A 14719-nucleotide genomic window follows, 5' to 3' on the forward strand; every position below is an offset into this window, starting at 1 on the left:
ATAGAACTGGATTTTCATTGGTCTTCCGCTTCCTCTCGCATGATTGGTACATCCTGCTGTTTTGATTGACTATTCTGTTGTTTTATTATGACTATTAGTTATTCCTTTATAGCACCTTTCTCATCGCTATTTCACAATCAGCACTCAGCTTTTATATCCAATTAACACACATATACACACCATTTAGAAGGAGCAGCCAATCATGCACTGTGTACTCTGAAGCAGAGACCAGCGCCCCCTGGGGGGCTGCATGGGGAGAACAACACCCATAACAGCACCATCCATTACTGGGATTGCACACATTCAGTCTTTTACACTCATTCACACACATTATTCTGTGTTATTATGCATGTCTATATGATGTAAGAGTGGGAGGAAACTGCAGTGTTTTTTTGTTATTTTGTTATTGTTTTTTTTTGGGGGGGGGGGGGGGCAATTGAAAGAGAGAGGGACAATTTTTGGAGGGAATACGCTAACAATATGTACAAGGTTGCCTGAAACAAAAATGCCATATGAAACAACAAATTTAACATTGTCTTAATACTGAAAAAATATTATGTTTACTAAAAAAAAGCTCATGTTCTCATGAAGCGAATATCATGGTCACGATTAACGATCCAAAAACTTTAACTGTGTCATGCGCATGAATCACACCAGGAGGACCTGACACAACATCGGTGTCCAGTCATGCACTGCGAGGGGAAGTAGTAACAGCCCAAATGCACACACTGTAGAAATACCACTCACAATATATACATTACTGTGCACAGGGTTTAGGGAGGTGTGGTAGGTTTTGGGTAGGTGTGGGAAAATTCCTGCAAAGTTGGAATGTTCTCAAAAATATATATTTTTTTTCATAATTGATTTTTGTCAATTATGAAGCTGTTAAGTGGATGAACACGTCTATATTTGAAAGCATTCTTACTTTGCAGCATTTATTCCACACCTGCCTTAATTGTTTGCGCAGTGCAGTGTTTTAAACAGAAACATTGATGCTGTTACAGTATGACCAAAGTTATAATATCTATTTACTCTGTTACAGCCATTAAAAACCACTGCCTCTTATCTGTAATCCAACGATAACAGAATAATACATTTACATATTTTTGCGTCTTCATTATATGCTGTCACATGTATTGTCAGTGGCCAACCCTCTCCAGCACACAGTGCCAATCCCAATGTTGGTGGGCGGGGCTGATGTCCAAAGTGTTACAGGACACCGCACAGTTATTTTCCTCAGGATTCCAAAGCCAGTTCATCATGCTGGAAAGTTGGTATTTGCTGAAGGTTGCTGGTGTTAAATGAACATGGGATCTGTATACGTTAGGAGTCTAGATCCATGGCTGCTTTATTTCTCTGTATACGTTAGGAGTCTAGATCCATGGCTGCTTTATTTCTCTGTGTATACGTTAGGAGTCTAGATCCATGGCTGCTTTATTTCTCTGTATACGTTAGGAGTCTAGATCCATGGCTGCTTTATTTCTCTGTATACGTTAGGAGTCTAGATCCATGGCTGCTTTATTTCTCTGTATACGTTAGGAGTCTAGATCCATGGCTGCTTTATTTCTCTGTATACGTTAGGAGTCTAGATCCATGCCTGCTTTATTTCTCTGTATACGTTAGGAGTCTAGGTCCTTTGCTGCTTTGTTTTTCTGACTGGAAGAACTAGTACTCACCCCCCTCCCCCAACCTCATAGGAATGAAAAAGAACACTGTGGTTGAGGTGCACCTATGCACAAACAGAAAACAAAAACCACTCTGTCACACTTTCATGTCAGATTCTCTCTGTCTGTCTGTCTGTCTGTCTGTCTGTCTGTCTCTATCTCTGTATGTTGAGATTATGGTCTCTAAGCTGTGACTCGGTCTGCAGCACAAAGCCTCTCAGCATTCCTCTTTTATTGCCGCCCCTCACATAACCCCCCCCCCCCCCCCCCCCCCCCAACCCACACACACACACACACACACACACACACACACACACAGTCACATACATACATTGGTCATCCATTTTGGAGTGAGAGGTGATAAACTGATATTTTATATGGGTCCACTTTAAACATTGCCCTCTCTCTCTCTGTCTCTTTCTCTCTAACTTCTTCCTCCTCTCTCTCTCTTCCTCTCTCTCTCTCTCTCTCTCTCAGTGTGAGCAGTAATCTTCTATGCTAACTCTTTGGGAGGGACATTAATCGGTGCAGGGTTCTGACTGAGCTCTCTGCAGGATAACACACTCAGAGTATTCAACCCCCACCACTACTGTTCATCTGTTCATCTCTATATCTCTCTATCTTTCTCTCTGTCTCTCTTTCCCTCTCTCACCCTCTGTCTCTCATTATCTCTCATTCTCTCTCTCCCCTTTTCTCTCTTTCTCTAGATCTCTGGCTCTCTTTACTTTGCTCTCTTTTTTCTCTCTCTCTCTTTATACGTTCATCTCCATCATGCTGTGTTTTCTCTTATCACTCTCCTTTATTTCATCGTCCCCTTCTATCTCATTTTCTTCATATTTTCACTTATCATCTTCTCTTGCTCTCCTCAATATTGATGCCTCCTCTATCTGTCTGTCTGTTTGTCTCCTTCTCTCTCTCTCTCTCTCTTTCTCTCTCTCTCTCCCACTCCCTCTCCCACCCTGTTGCGGTGCATTGCAGTATTCTGAAAGGAGTGTGTGACTCTGAAGCTGGCCAGAATGTATGTGTGCATGTGTGTGCATGTGCATGTGTGTGCATGTGCATGTGTGTGTGCGTGTGTGTGCGCGCATGAATGTTTTTTTGTGTGTGGGGATGGTTTTAATTTTTTTATGGCCATATACAACATGCCTCCGGTAAGAGAGCTTTCCTTACTGACCTGTATGTGAAAGTTTGTGTGTGCGTCTTTAGAGGTATGTATATTTGTGTGAGGTGTTTGTGTTTATACCTTTGTGGGTTTAATGAAATAATAACTATATGGTAAATATGGGTCAGTGAAAACATTTGGAGTCACAGTAGCAGAAACCGCTGTGTGTCTGCGGTGTTAAATCAAGCTGGCTGCCCCTCTGTCTCATGAATTCATCATCAGCGCCGGCATCTACCTGCGGCTCCGCGCTGCTTATTCAGCACTCGTCTGTCTCGCGTGGGCCTCTGAGTCAACAGTGGCCCACCAGCCCGGCGAGGTGCGGCGTGTTCAGACTCTCTGGCGCTGCCACGTGCCGCATTATAATGCGTTATGATGCTGGTACCGCTGCTCGAGGTGAAGCTGTGTGTTAGGAGGCTGCACCTGCGGTTCAACTGTGCTGATCCACTCTGGCCCACAGCCGTAGGAGACGTGTGCAACAGAGATACTGATACTGGTGCAAGTAGTGTATGAAAATGACTATCAATATGCTACCAATACTGATCATTTTTCTGTAATGACTTTTAAAATGATAGTATTAATAGTAAAAATGTGTATAGAAATAGTATTAGATAGTATTAGGCATCAGGCAGGCCTTTCTGTGGTTATGAGAACATGCCTAACAGTGTTTAAGTTCCATTGAGTTTCTTAATGCTAAAACAGCATGCTTTGTCCAAGAGTTTCCATTCAACTAGCATAATTTATGGTTCAGCCTAATAAACATGTAGCTGGTTGGATACCATCTGGGGAACTGGTGTTGGCAGTCTGTAAAACTCTAGCCAGGTTTTCCATTTGGTTAGTGAGTACCTAAGAATTTATATTATGTAATGCAATCTACAGGGCTGAGCTTCATGTGAGTCCAAAGTGGCACAAGATTTATTAGCATAATACAGGCCAATCACATTACTATTGGATAGATATTGTAATAAAAATTATACAGTGAATAACAGAAATGCATCACACTCAATTGTACCTGAATGTTATAGATAGATAGATAGATAGATAGATAGATAGATAGATAGATAGATAGATAGATAGAGGGGGGGGGGGGGGGGGGGACAGAGACAGAAAGAGACAGGAAATCCCAGTGATTCTTAATCCCAGAGATTTTTATAAACCTCATTCTTCAGTCAACCAGCTTTCCCCCTAAATAACAATTGTCCATTTGTAAATTCACAAGTCATGATGTCAACATAGATGTTTAAAGTAAAAAATTCTGAGAATAAAAAAGTTAATGACAAAAAAGACAAAACATTTTGTTCCCTGACCACTCTAACTCATCTGAGTTTCAGCCCTTGTAATGCCCTTGTAGGAGAATGAAATTTCCTTGATGAGGGATTATGAATGTTCCCTTTTTCTCCCGTGTTCCCTCTCTATCCCCCATGTTCCCTTTCTATCCCGTGTTCCTGTTTTATCCCCTGTGTTCATGTTCTATCCCGTGTTCCTGTTTTATCCCCTGTGTTCATGTTCTATCTCGTGTTCCCTTCCTATTCCCTGTGTTCATGTTCTATCCCGTGTTCCCTTCCTATTCCCTGTGTTCCTGTTCTTTCCCCTGTGTTCCCTTCCTATCCCCTGTGTTCCTGTTCTTTCCCCTGTGTTCCCTTCCTATCCCCTGTGTTCCTGTTCTTTCCCGTGTTCCCTTCCTATTCCCTGTGTTCCTGTTCTTTCCCCTGTGTTCCCTTCCTATTCCCTGTGTTCCTGTTCTTTCCCCTGTGTTCCCTTCCTATTCCCTGTGTTCCTGTTCTTTCCCCTGTGTTCCCTTCCTATTCCCTGTGTTCCTGTTCTTTCCCCTGTGTTCCCTTCCTATTCCCTGTGTTCCTGTTCTTTCCCCTGTGTTCCCTTCCTATTCCCTGTGTTCCTGTTCTTTCCCCTGTGTTCCCTTCCTATCCCCTGTGTTCCTGTTCTTTCCCCTGTGTTCCCTTCCTATTCCCTGTGTTCCTGTTCTTTCCCCTGTGTTCCCTCTCTATCCTGACTTCCCTTTCTTTTCCCTGAGTTTCCTCACTTCCTCTTCCCTGTGTCAGCCACAGTACATGTTTGTATAGATGCCACACTTAAGTCCTTCATAATTTCAGCTCCTCCTCTTTCAGCTCTACAAAGTCACATGAGTCATCACATGGTTGAAATGTCCTGACATCTCATCTCAGCTAGAAATCACTTTCTGGTTACCATATTGTATCATGGCTTTCCTTAGTCTTCCCTGTGCTTCAACAAACATCTAAAGTCCAGTCCCAATGCAAGTTCATGAAATCCCACCTGAATCCCCATCCCTAAGTGAGGTGTTTAGCAAATGCAATGCTACTCAACTTCTTCCTCACAGAGACTGTGACTGTGCTGTAGGCCTGCTTGTAGGTCCCTCACCCGCACACAGAAAGGTGTACGCTCTGCTGAAACACCCGCACACAGAAAGGTGTACGCTCTGCTGAAACACCTGCACACAGAAAGGTCTACGCTCTGCTGAAACACCTGCACACAGAAAGGTGTACGCTCTGCTGAAACACCCGCACACAGAAAGGTGTACGCTCTGCTGAAACACCTGCACACAGAAAGGTGTACGCTCTGCTAAAACACCTGCACACAGAAAGGTGTACGCTCTGCTGAAACACCTGCACACAGAAAGGTGTACGCTCTGCTGAAACACCTGCACACAGAAAGGTGTACGCTCTGCTGAAACACCTGCACACAGAAAGGTGTACGCTCTGCTGAAACACCTGCACACAGAAAGGTGTACGCTCTGCTGAAACCAAGGCTATGGAGCAGTACTTCCGGGACGCACTGCAGATATGATTCACGAGGCACCCCTCATTGCCTAAAGAAAAATGGTGACCTTTGACCCTGCATAGATTGTTGCAGTTTTGATTCAGTCTTAAAAAAAACACTGCTACCACCTGACCTCTAACAGCTGTGTGGAGCTAAGGTAGTCACAAAGCTTGACCTCAGAAGTGCGCATAATTCAATCCAAATCCATGAGGGGCATGGACGAGTTAGCATGTTCCCCTGGTCACTGTGAACATTTGGTGGCCCTTTGCAGTTTGTCCCACCATTCCAGGCGTTCATTAATTAGGTCTTACAGGACACCCCAGGCTGCTTTGTTTGCAGCATACATTGATGACATTTTGATGAACTCACCAGACCTACAACTACCTGGCCAACATTCATTGGACCAGGTAATGTTTGGAAATTGGAAATTGGAAATGTTTGCTCCATCAAGCATCCATCTCCTTCCTGAGCAACATCATCAGTCTGTCGAAAATGTCGAGGCAGTCCTGTCCTGGCCAAAAATCTAAATGAGACATGGCCTCCAGACATTCCTAGGGTTCGCTAAATTATATAAGTGTTTGATCAGAAGTTTTGGCTCAGTCGTAGCCCTTCTTATATTATTCCTCAGGAGATCAGTCGAAACAGGTTGAAATGGACCGAGAAGTCGATTAAGATTTCTGTCCCTTCATTTTGGTTCCTGTGCTAATTCACCCAGATCTTCTGTATAGCTTGTAGTACAAGCGGATGCTTCCGACATTGGGATAGGAGCTGTTATGTCTCAGAGGCAGAGCTCCCTAGTCAAACTATATCACTGTGTTGATTTTGCCTTCATACTGTGAAAAAGGCTGAATTACAAGGAAGGATGTTGTGCTTCATCCACTTTGATTTTCATATCTCCTACACTGTCCTGGCACTAAAAAAACACAAATACCCTCTATGGAACATACGTCAATGACTGTGGACCCAAGGGACCAGCTTATATTATTCCAGCCTCTTGTTTAATAGCACCAGTAGAGTGGGAGGTTGATCAGGACATCAAATCTACTCTTGAACACCAGCCCACTCCGTTGATACAACCGATTGGCTTATGACAAACTTACATTACATTAGATTTACAGCATCATAAATCATCACCTATGGTATTGCTTAACATATAGGACTGTTAGTCTACTTCCTAATGGACTTCATAGTCTTAAGAAAGAGCCGTGAGGTCAGGATGTTTTGCACAGATGTATTTGAGGTATTGGAGCTATAGGTCTGATTGGTAATTTCAGAAAACAATGTCTTACATCAAAGGAAATAAGTTGGGGGATGATATAAAGGCCTGCATTTTTCAGCACTTTGCCGTTTGTGCAGAACTTTTCTAGCTTACAAAGCCACCGTTTGCTTTGCTCAGTCTGGGCTGGGGAAGCATCTCCCTGACGTTGTATTGCTGCTATAGCGTGATGCATTTTGACATGGCTTTCAAATACTGGACTTCTGCCACTGAGGACTGCATGCTGAATATATTAGCGCCTTACTGACTGGCTCATTCATACAGGATTTCAGCAAGGTTCATGTACCAACATTCCAGCATATGTATCAATTCCTTTAGAACTGAGATAGTTACAGTTTGCCAAACATTTCTAAACTCAAACTGAAAAGCTCCTTTCATACGAAACTGTTTTATGTCAGCCTGAAAAAAACACTCCACTGTCTTACTGATGATGGCTGCCTAAAAGCTGACTCATCATTATTTGGGTGTCTAACCACCTTTATGGGTGAGACAGGCACAGTTTTTCTGTGGAATGCTAACTGTGGAAACGCAATACACTGGGGAATCAAGTGGGGGGGGGGGGGGGGGGTGTAGCAACGAGGCGGAGGCAGAGAACTCCATGATGTGGCAGTGGAGTGAAGTTCTCCTGCCAAGTCCATTAATTCTGAGTAACTTGATGCCTCAAAGGACTTTACCCTGCTTATACCTCAGCTATTGCCTCACTATGGTACTACTCACTGACATTTATCTATAAAATTACCCAGTTGTGAATTTAACTAGCTAACGTTTGGCCTCAGTCTGGTAATCAGACTGCTGTGGCATGAAGAGTGTGTGAGTTCACATCTATGGTGAATATAGGACTGCAGTCTCTCGGGTTCAGGTCTCTCTCTGCATTCTCTCCAGTTCAGGTCTCTCTCTGCAGTCTCTCCAGTTCAGGTCTCTCTCTGCAGTCTCTCAGGTTCAGGTCTCTCTCTGCAGTCTCTCAGGTTCAGGTCTCTCTCTGCAGTCTCTCAGGTTCAGGTCTCTCCTCCTCCTATCTGCTAAGCTGTTGGCATTTGAAACATCACGCTCTTTTGGTGTTTTTTTCTCTTAAATGCTTGGGTTTGGATGATTGGTTTCGAATGGCTGAAGTGATGACTGCTGTTGCTTGGACATCAGAGCAGAAGGTCCCGGAGTGACTCAGTGGTCTAAGTACTAGCGCTGTCATCAGGAGATGGTTGGTCAAATCCGTGGTGATGTCAGAGCCATCACTGCCCAGGAGTGGATGAGGGAATAATCGGTCCTGCTCCCTGGCTAGCCTCTCCATCACTCAACACACTGCTAACCAATCTGAGTGTAGGTGGAGCTGGTGGCTGGTGCTCCAGTGATGGCAGCTAGGAAAAGATGTGATGGCTGGATGTGAATCAGAGGGAGCAGATGTTAGTGTTCCTTCTCCTGACTTGGCCACGCCCATGTGATGGGGCAGGATCAGCTAACAGGAGTTGGACATGAGTAACAATGCAGGACAACTAAAAATGAACATTCTGCTGCAGTCCAGGTCATGTGTAGACTTTTGGAGTCTGTTCATTAGCACAAATATATATATGCAGGGAAGTGAAGAAAGAACATATGAGTAGTTACAGTAGACTGATTGCAATGTTACAGTAGACTGACTGCGCTCTTACAGCAGACTGACAGCAGTTACAGACTGACTGCACTATTACAGCATACTGACAGCTGTTACAGACTGACTGCTTGGTTACAGCAGACTGACAGCAGTTACAAACTGACTGCACAGTTACAGCAGACTGACAGCAGTTACAGACTGACTGCACTGTTACAGCAAACTGACAGCTGTTACAGACTGTCTGCTTGGTTACAACAGACTGAAAGCAGTTGCAGACTGACTGCACTATTACAGCAAACTCAGCAGTTACAGACTGCACTGTTACAGCAGACTGACAGCTGTTACAGACTGACTGCACTGTTATAGCAGACTGACAGCTGTTACAGTCTGACTGCACTGTTACAGCAGAGTTAGTTCCTTCTTTCAAGGTTTATAAAATGGTTGGAATAACACTTAGAGCTACAAAATACAGCTCTAAGACCTTAAATTGCATAGACATCTGACTACATTAGATTGTTTGATGAAGGATAATGGTGTTTGTCAGCAATTGTTTTTTTTTCTTCATTTAATTAAAATAAAAATTACTTTTCACCATAACTGTTGTGAAATAAAATATTTTAGTTGGTGTGTGTGTGTGTACATCCATAGGTATGTATATGTATGTGCGCAAGTGTGTGTGCCTGAGTGAGAGTGCATATGTGTGCATGTTTATCTTTGTGTGTGTGTGTGTGTATGTGTGCCTGTGTGTGTGTGTGTGTGTGTGTGTATGTGTCTCTGTGCGTGTGCCTATGTGTGTGTGTGTTTGTGTGTTATTGGCATTGTAGTTCTGAATAGATGAACAGTGAAGGACTGTATGAAGAACAGAAGAATGAGGAGAGTGGACAGAGATTTTACAACCATAAATAGGCAGATACAGCACAAACTGTGTGTGTGTGTGTGTGTGTGTGTGTGTGCGCGCGCGCGCTCTGATACTGAAATATACCACAGATGAAAGGGAAAATGTTTGTCACGCATAGTGGAGCATTATTGTTTTCAGCATATTCCTGCGCGCGCTTTCTCAGTTTTCATGCTCCACCATAATGAAGAGATGCGCCTTCGCTTTGCTTTTTTAGATTATATTAATGATTCACGAGCCTAATTAAAACATATCTCAATTCTCAAGCTGGCAATATATCTACAATAATGTTACGAATAACCAATACTGGGATCACACATGCGCGCACAGACATACACACGAGAGATACAACAAATGCGCACATATGCGCATCGTTTCTAAAAATAGCCGAGCCAGGCGAATAAAAATAGCCGCGTATACGGAGAAAGAACACATAGCGTGCCGGCTGGATTGAAACACGCTGACAGTCTGTCTCGTTCTGTCGCAAATGATCGGGGGGGGTTGGACAGGCGCGAGGCGCGAATGCGGGCAGCGGTGCAAAACGCGGCAAAGATGAAAAAGATGTGATGCCGCTCGCGCGCGCACCCATCAGCCATCAACTGCCTCCATGCTGCTGGTGGCCGAGCTGCGCGACAATGAAACAGATTAAAAACGTTTTTCAAAATACAAACTTCAGGTCTCTCACACTGAAAATAAGAATATTCGTTCAGGAACACATGGAAGAATGTTTCATTTTTCCAGAAAGAAGTGTGTTTTGAGGTTTGTAATACCAGTTGACAGGGAGACCACTCAAATGGGTGTTGAGAAGAACATCACCACAAACTTGCTCCGCCACTTCTGCCGCGACGTCTCTCGCCTGTCTGGCGTGATAAATACGGACCGTTTGGCTCCTGTGTGGCGGTGCTTGACCTGTTCACTCCAAGCCCACATGAGTCCGCAGTGCACGAGCATGCTAGCTGGGCGCAGCGAAGCGTGACTTAAAGGGACGGGGGAGAGTGTCGCCCTCGGGACATGGCTGTAAGAAAAACCCGGTAACGGGACACCAAAGGTTTGCGTCAAGGTCACTTACCCACAACGAGAACGGAACAGCAAAGACACTACAGAGAAATGTTTAAAATAAAGTTTACATAAAGTTTCTCTCTCTCTCTCTCTCTCTCTCTCTCTCTCTCTCTCTCTCTCTCTCTCTCTCTCTCTCTCTCTCTCTCTCTCTCTCTCTCTAACACAGAAACCTGGGGAAATCTGGGCTCCGTGTGTCTTGTTTGGGACTTGGTTAGTGAAGCACAACCTTTGGCTTTTGTTTGAATTATGTAATAATTTCTCCATTATTCATTCAGTGCCTTCCTGTCCCACAGTCAGGTTCTATATTTGCTGCTTCCTTCATTTGTCTTTCCCTTTCCACTTTTACAGGGACGTGGGTGACCTTTGGCTCCCAGATTTCTGATGAGGTGACTATTACTGTCGCACGTTATGTATGCTTACTGTATGTGCGTGTAGGCCTGTGTGTGTATGCTTGTGTGTGTGTGTAGGCCTGTGTGTGTATGCTTGTGTGTGTGTGTGTATGTGTGTGTGTGTGTGTGTGGTTTTATGTGTATCTTTGTGTGTCTGCTTTCAGATGGCTGAGAACCTGATGACCATAGCATATGAGAATGGTGTGAACCTCTTTGATACTGCAGAGGTGTATGCTTCAGGCAGGTAAGTTCACAGTTGGGCTTGGTTGTGTGTGTGTGTGTGTGTGTGTGTGTGTGTGTGTGTGTCCAAAAGGCATAGATTTATAGGAGAGGGAATTGGTGAGTTGTCCATCATCAGCTCCTTCTGTTCCCTTTTCCTGTGTTGAAAAAACATTTTTTAAATAACAATGGGATTTTTAGCCCATTTAAAATAGGATTTTATGATGACTTCATAACATATTCCACACCAAATCCTTCCTACATATTCCACACCAAATCCTTCCTACATATTCCACACCAAATCCTTCCTACATATTCCACACCAAATCCCCTACATATTCCACACCAAATTCTTCCTACATATTCCACACCAAATCCTTCCTACATATTCCACACCAAATCCCCTACATATTCCACACCAAATCCTTCCTACATATTCCACACCAAATCCTTCCTACATATTCCACACCAAATCCTTCCTACATATTCCACACCAAATCCTTCCTACATATTCCACACCAAATCCCCTACATATTCCACACCAAATCCCCTACATATTCCACACCAAATCCCCTACACATATTCCACACCAAATCCTTCCTACATATTCCACACCAAATCCCCTACATATTCCACACCAAATCCCCTACATATTCCACACCAAATCCTTCCTACATATTCCACACCAAATCCTTCCTACATATTCCACACCAAATCCCCTACATATTCCACACCAAATTCTTCCTACATATTCCACACCAAATCCTTCCTACATATTCCACACCAAATCCCCTACATATTCCACACCAAATCCTTCCTACATATTCCACACCAAATCCTTCCTACATATTCCACACCAAATCCTTCCTACATATTCCACACCAAATCCCCTACATATTCCACACCAAATCCCCTACATATTCCACACCAAATCCCCTACATATTCCACACCAAATCCTTCCTACATATTCCACACCAAATCCCCTACATATTCCACACCAAATCCTTCCTACATATTCCACACCAAATCCCCTACATATTCCACACCAAATCCTTCCTACATTAGACATATGCACTGCTGCATTACTTTTTTTCTGAGCTATATGCAAGTAATGTGAAATAATTATTTTCCAACTAAATAAAACATCTTAACAATTACCTTACTAAGTTGCTACTGTTATTAATAATAAACTGTAAGGATAAACTATATGAAAAATGGCCTATAATTGTTTTATCTAATGTTAACACATGGCATTTCGTTGAAAGTGAGTGAGCTACCATAATGAATGTACGTTCCAGGCTAATCACCTCTACTCAGAGAGGTTCTGCTAGATGTGAGTGTTTGATGTGGTCACCTGGGGGTTGCTGTGGCATGTCTAAGCTCCAGAGGCCGTCTCCTTACCGAGGCTCTCTTCTCTTTTACCTACTTCTTTTTCTTCTATTCTCCTTTGTTCTTTGGGGTTCTTCTCTCTCTCTCTCTCTCTCTCTCTCTCTCTCTCTCTCTCTCTCTCTCTCTCTCTCTCTCTCTCTCTCTCTCTCTCTCTCGTCTCTGCAGGGCTGAAATTACTCTAGGTAATATTATTAAGAAGAAAGGGTGGAGGTGAGTGAGCCCTGCATCCCCGTCCATCATATTTACTTCCACCTGCCACTCGAGTGCTTTCCAATAACCCCGCGGGACCTGCGGGACCTGCGGGACCAAGCTGCTTGTGTCACATATTTACCTCAACATCTAGTAGAGTCATCTCTCTCTTTTGAAGTTAACGCATAATTTGTTCATTTCCCTCTTTGGGTTCAAATATCTTAATACTATATTTCTGGCCAATATGACACATGCAAAAATGCCAATCATTTCAGTATTGTAATGAGGGGAGAGGCAGGAGCCGAGGCTGAGACGTAGGGTTTCTCACCAACGTTTATTTAGACAGACCATAGCATATGAGACACATAGACACTAGGCTTGAATATAGACGAGTGACAAGCACAACATTGACACATATTAAATACTCTAACATAAACAAGACACACATTAAATACTCTGTCATAAACAAGACACACATTAAATACTCTAACATAAACAAGACACACAATAAATACTCTAACATAAACAAGACCCAAGTGCAACACACAACGGTTACGAGACAAGTGACAGGTGTGACAAATGACACAGATGAACACACACACACACACACACACACACACACACACACACACACACACACACACACACACACACACACAGAAACACACCCATAAACACACATACACACAGATGAACCCAGGGGAGGAGTCAGGGGCAGGCTCTGACAAGTAATAACACAATGTTATTTTGTTTACGTAAATAATTGAAAACAGTATTTCTATGTACAAAATATTGCATACAACATGTCTAATATGTTACATACAAGGAAACTACAGAATTAATGTGTTTCTCACTGTTATAAATTAATATGAATACAGAACATCAATGTGATGTACATCAGTTGTGTTGGAATGCAAAATGATACTTAATTTTTGGTAATTAACTCTTATATTGGATGATATTTACAGGAGATCTAGTTTCGTAATAACCACCAAGATCTACTGGGGCGGACAGTAAGTGTTTAATATTTACAGTTGTTGCAATAGTTCACCCACAACTGGAACTCAAAACATAATTACTTACCAATGAAAATCAAATTTCCAATGACTATGTCAAGGTTATTCACAACACTTTACCAACTCAAGTGTGTATGCATGTATGTGTGTGTGATTGTGAGTACTATAGGAAAAGATGTAGAGGTAGTCAAAATTGTAGTGAGGTACAGAGGTTTCAGGCAGATAGGAAAACAGGACGTTCCGGACAAAGGTCCTTCATCAGCTGTGCAAGCGAAGTGCTTCACTACGCTTTTGTATGCGCATGTGTGTAATAAATGATCCTTGACATTTATTGAGCAGAACTCTTAGCAATGAAAATGCAAAATACACAAGCCTCATAAACTGCTCGTGTTTTTCATTAAGCAAATCAGTGTTTTAGTTCTGATGAAGATCTGGTCATGTGATGTGTTATGATCCAAAAAATACCATTGGTTGGTTTTAATACAGATTGACAGGGATTCATTTAGCATAAGAGTCATGGGGATTTGCAGTTTGTGTTCATGTTTTTAGACTTTTAGGGAAATGAGGCAATGTGAAATGTATAAATACATATAGTTTCAGGAAAATATAAGTTTTGTGCGGGGAGAAGCTAATGTCATGTGCTTTGTCAGTTCTGGTCTCACCAGTTCTGTGACACTTCTTTCTGCTACCTGCAGGGCGGAGACAGAGAGAGGTTTGTCCAGGAAGCACATTATCGAAGGTAGCGTGCTGTTCACATTGAGATGATAATGGTGTTATTGTGGAGATAATGATGTATATGTGGAAGAAGAGTTCCAAGAAACATTGACGTGGGTGTTGTAATTCTTCTCAGGTCTTCGAGGTTCTTTGTCCAGACTTCAGTTGGACTATGTGGACATTGTCTTTGCCAATCGAAATGATGTCAACAGTCCCATGGAAGGTGAATTACTGTTGAAAAACTTACAATAATAATAATAATATTAATAATAATAACAGTGCTTATACTGTACAAACAGTCCTACTTTTCAGATGTACTTACACTTACACTTACTTTCTTTTTATTACAATATTTCATGCTAAAGCCA

The 14719-nt window shown here is 42.7% G+C and overlaps 1 protein-coding gene across 2 annotated transcripts in view; it reads left to right on the top strand.

Moving 5' to 3' along the window:
* Positions 1–14719, top strand: part of LOC143518788 (voltage-gated potassium channel subunit beta-3) — a 34810-nt gene that overhangs the window by 14333 nt on the left and 5758 nt on the right. The window contains exons 1-8 of one of the 2 annotated variants that reach the window (XM_077011558.1): positions 2682–2815; positions 10601–10644; positions 10783–10820; positions 10988–11067; positions 12598–12642; positions 13590–13634; positions 14333–14376; positions 14488–14574. In XM_077011558.1, the coding sequence (XP_076867673.1) occupies positions 2685–2815; positions 10601–10644; positions 10783–10820; positions 10988–11067; positions 12598–12642; positions 13590–13634; positions 14333–14376; positions 14488–14574 (514 nt within the window). In that variant the 5' untranslated portion in view covers positions 2682–2684. Of the gene's footprint in view, positions 1–2681; positions 2816–10600; positions 10645–10782; positions 10821–10987; positions 11068–12597; positions 12643–13589; positions 13635–14332; positions 14377–14487; positions 14575–14719 lie in introns of those variants that run through there. The other variant, XM_077011557.1, reaches the window with a different exon arrangement.

The sequence above is a fragment of the Brachyhypopomus gauderio genome, chromosome 7 (assembly GCF_052324685.1).
Source record: "Brachyhypopomus gauderio isolate BG-103 chromosome 7, BGAUD_0.2, whole genome shotgun sequence".
NCBI classification, from domain to species: Eukaryota; Metazoa; Chordata; class Actinopteri; order Gymnotiformes; family Hypopomidae; genus Brachyhypopomus; species Brachyhypopomus gauderio.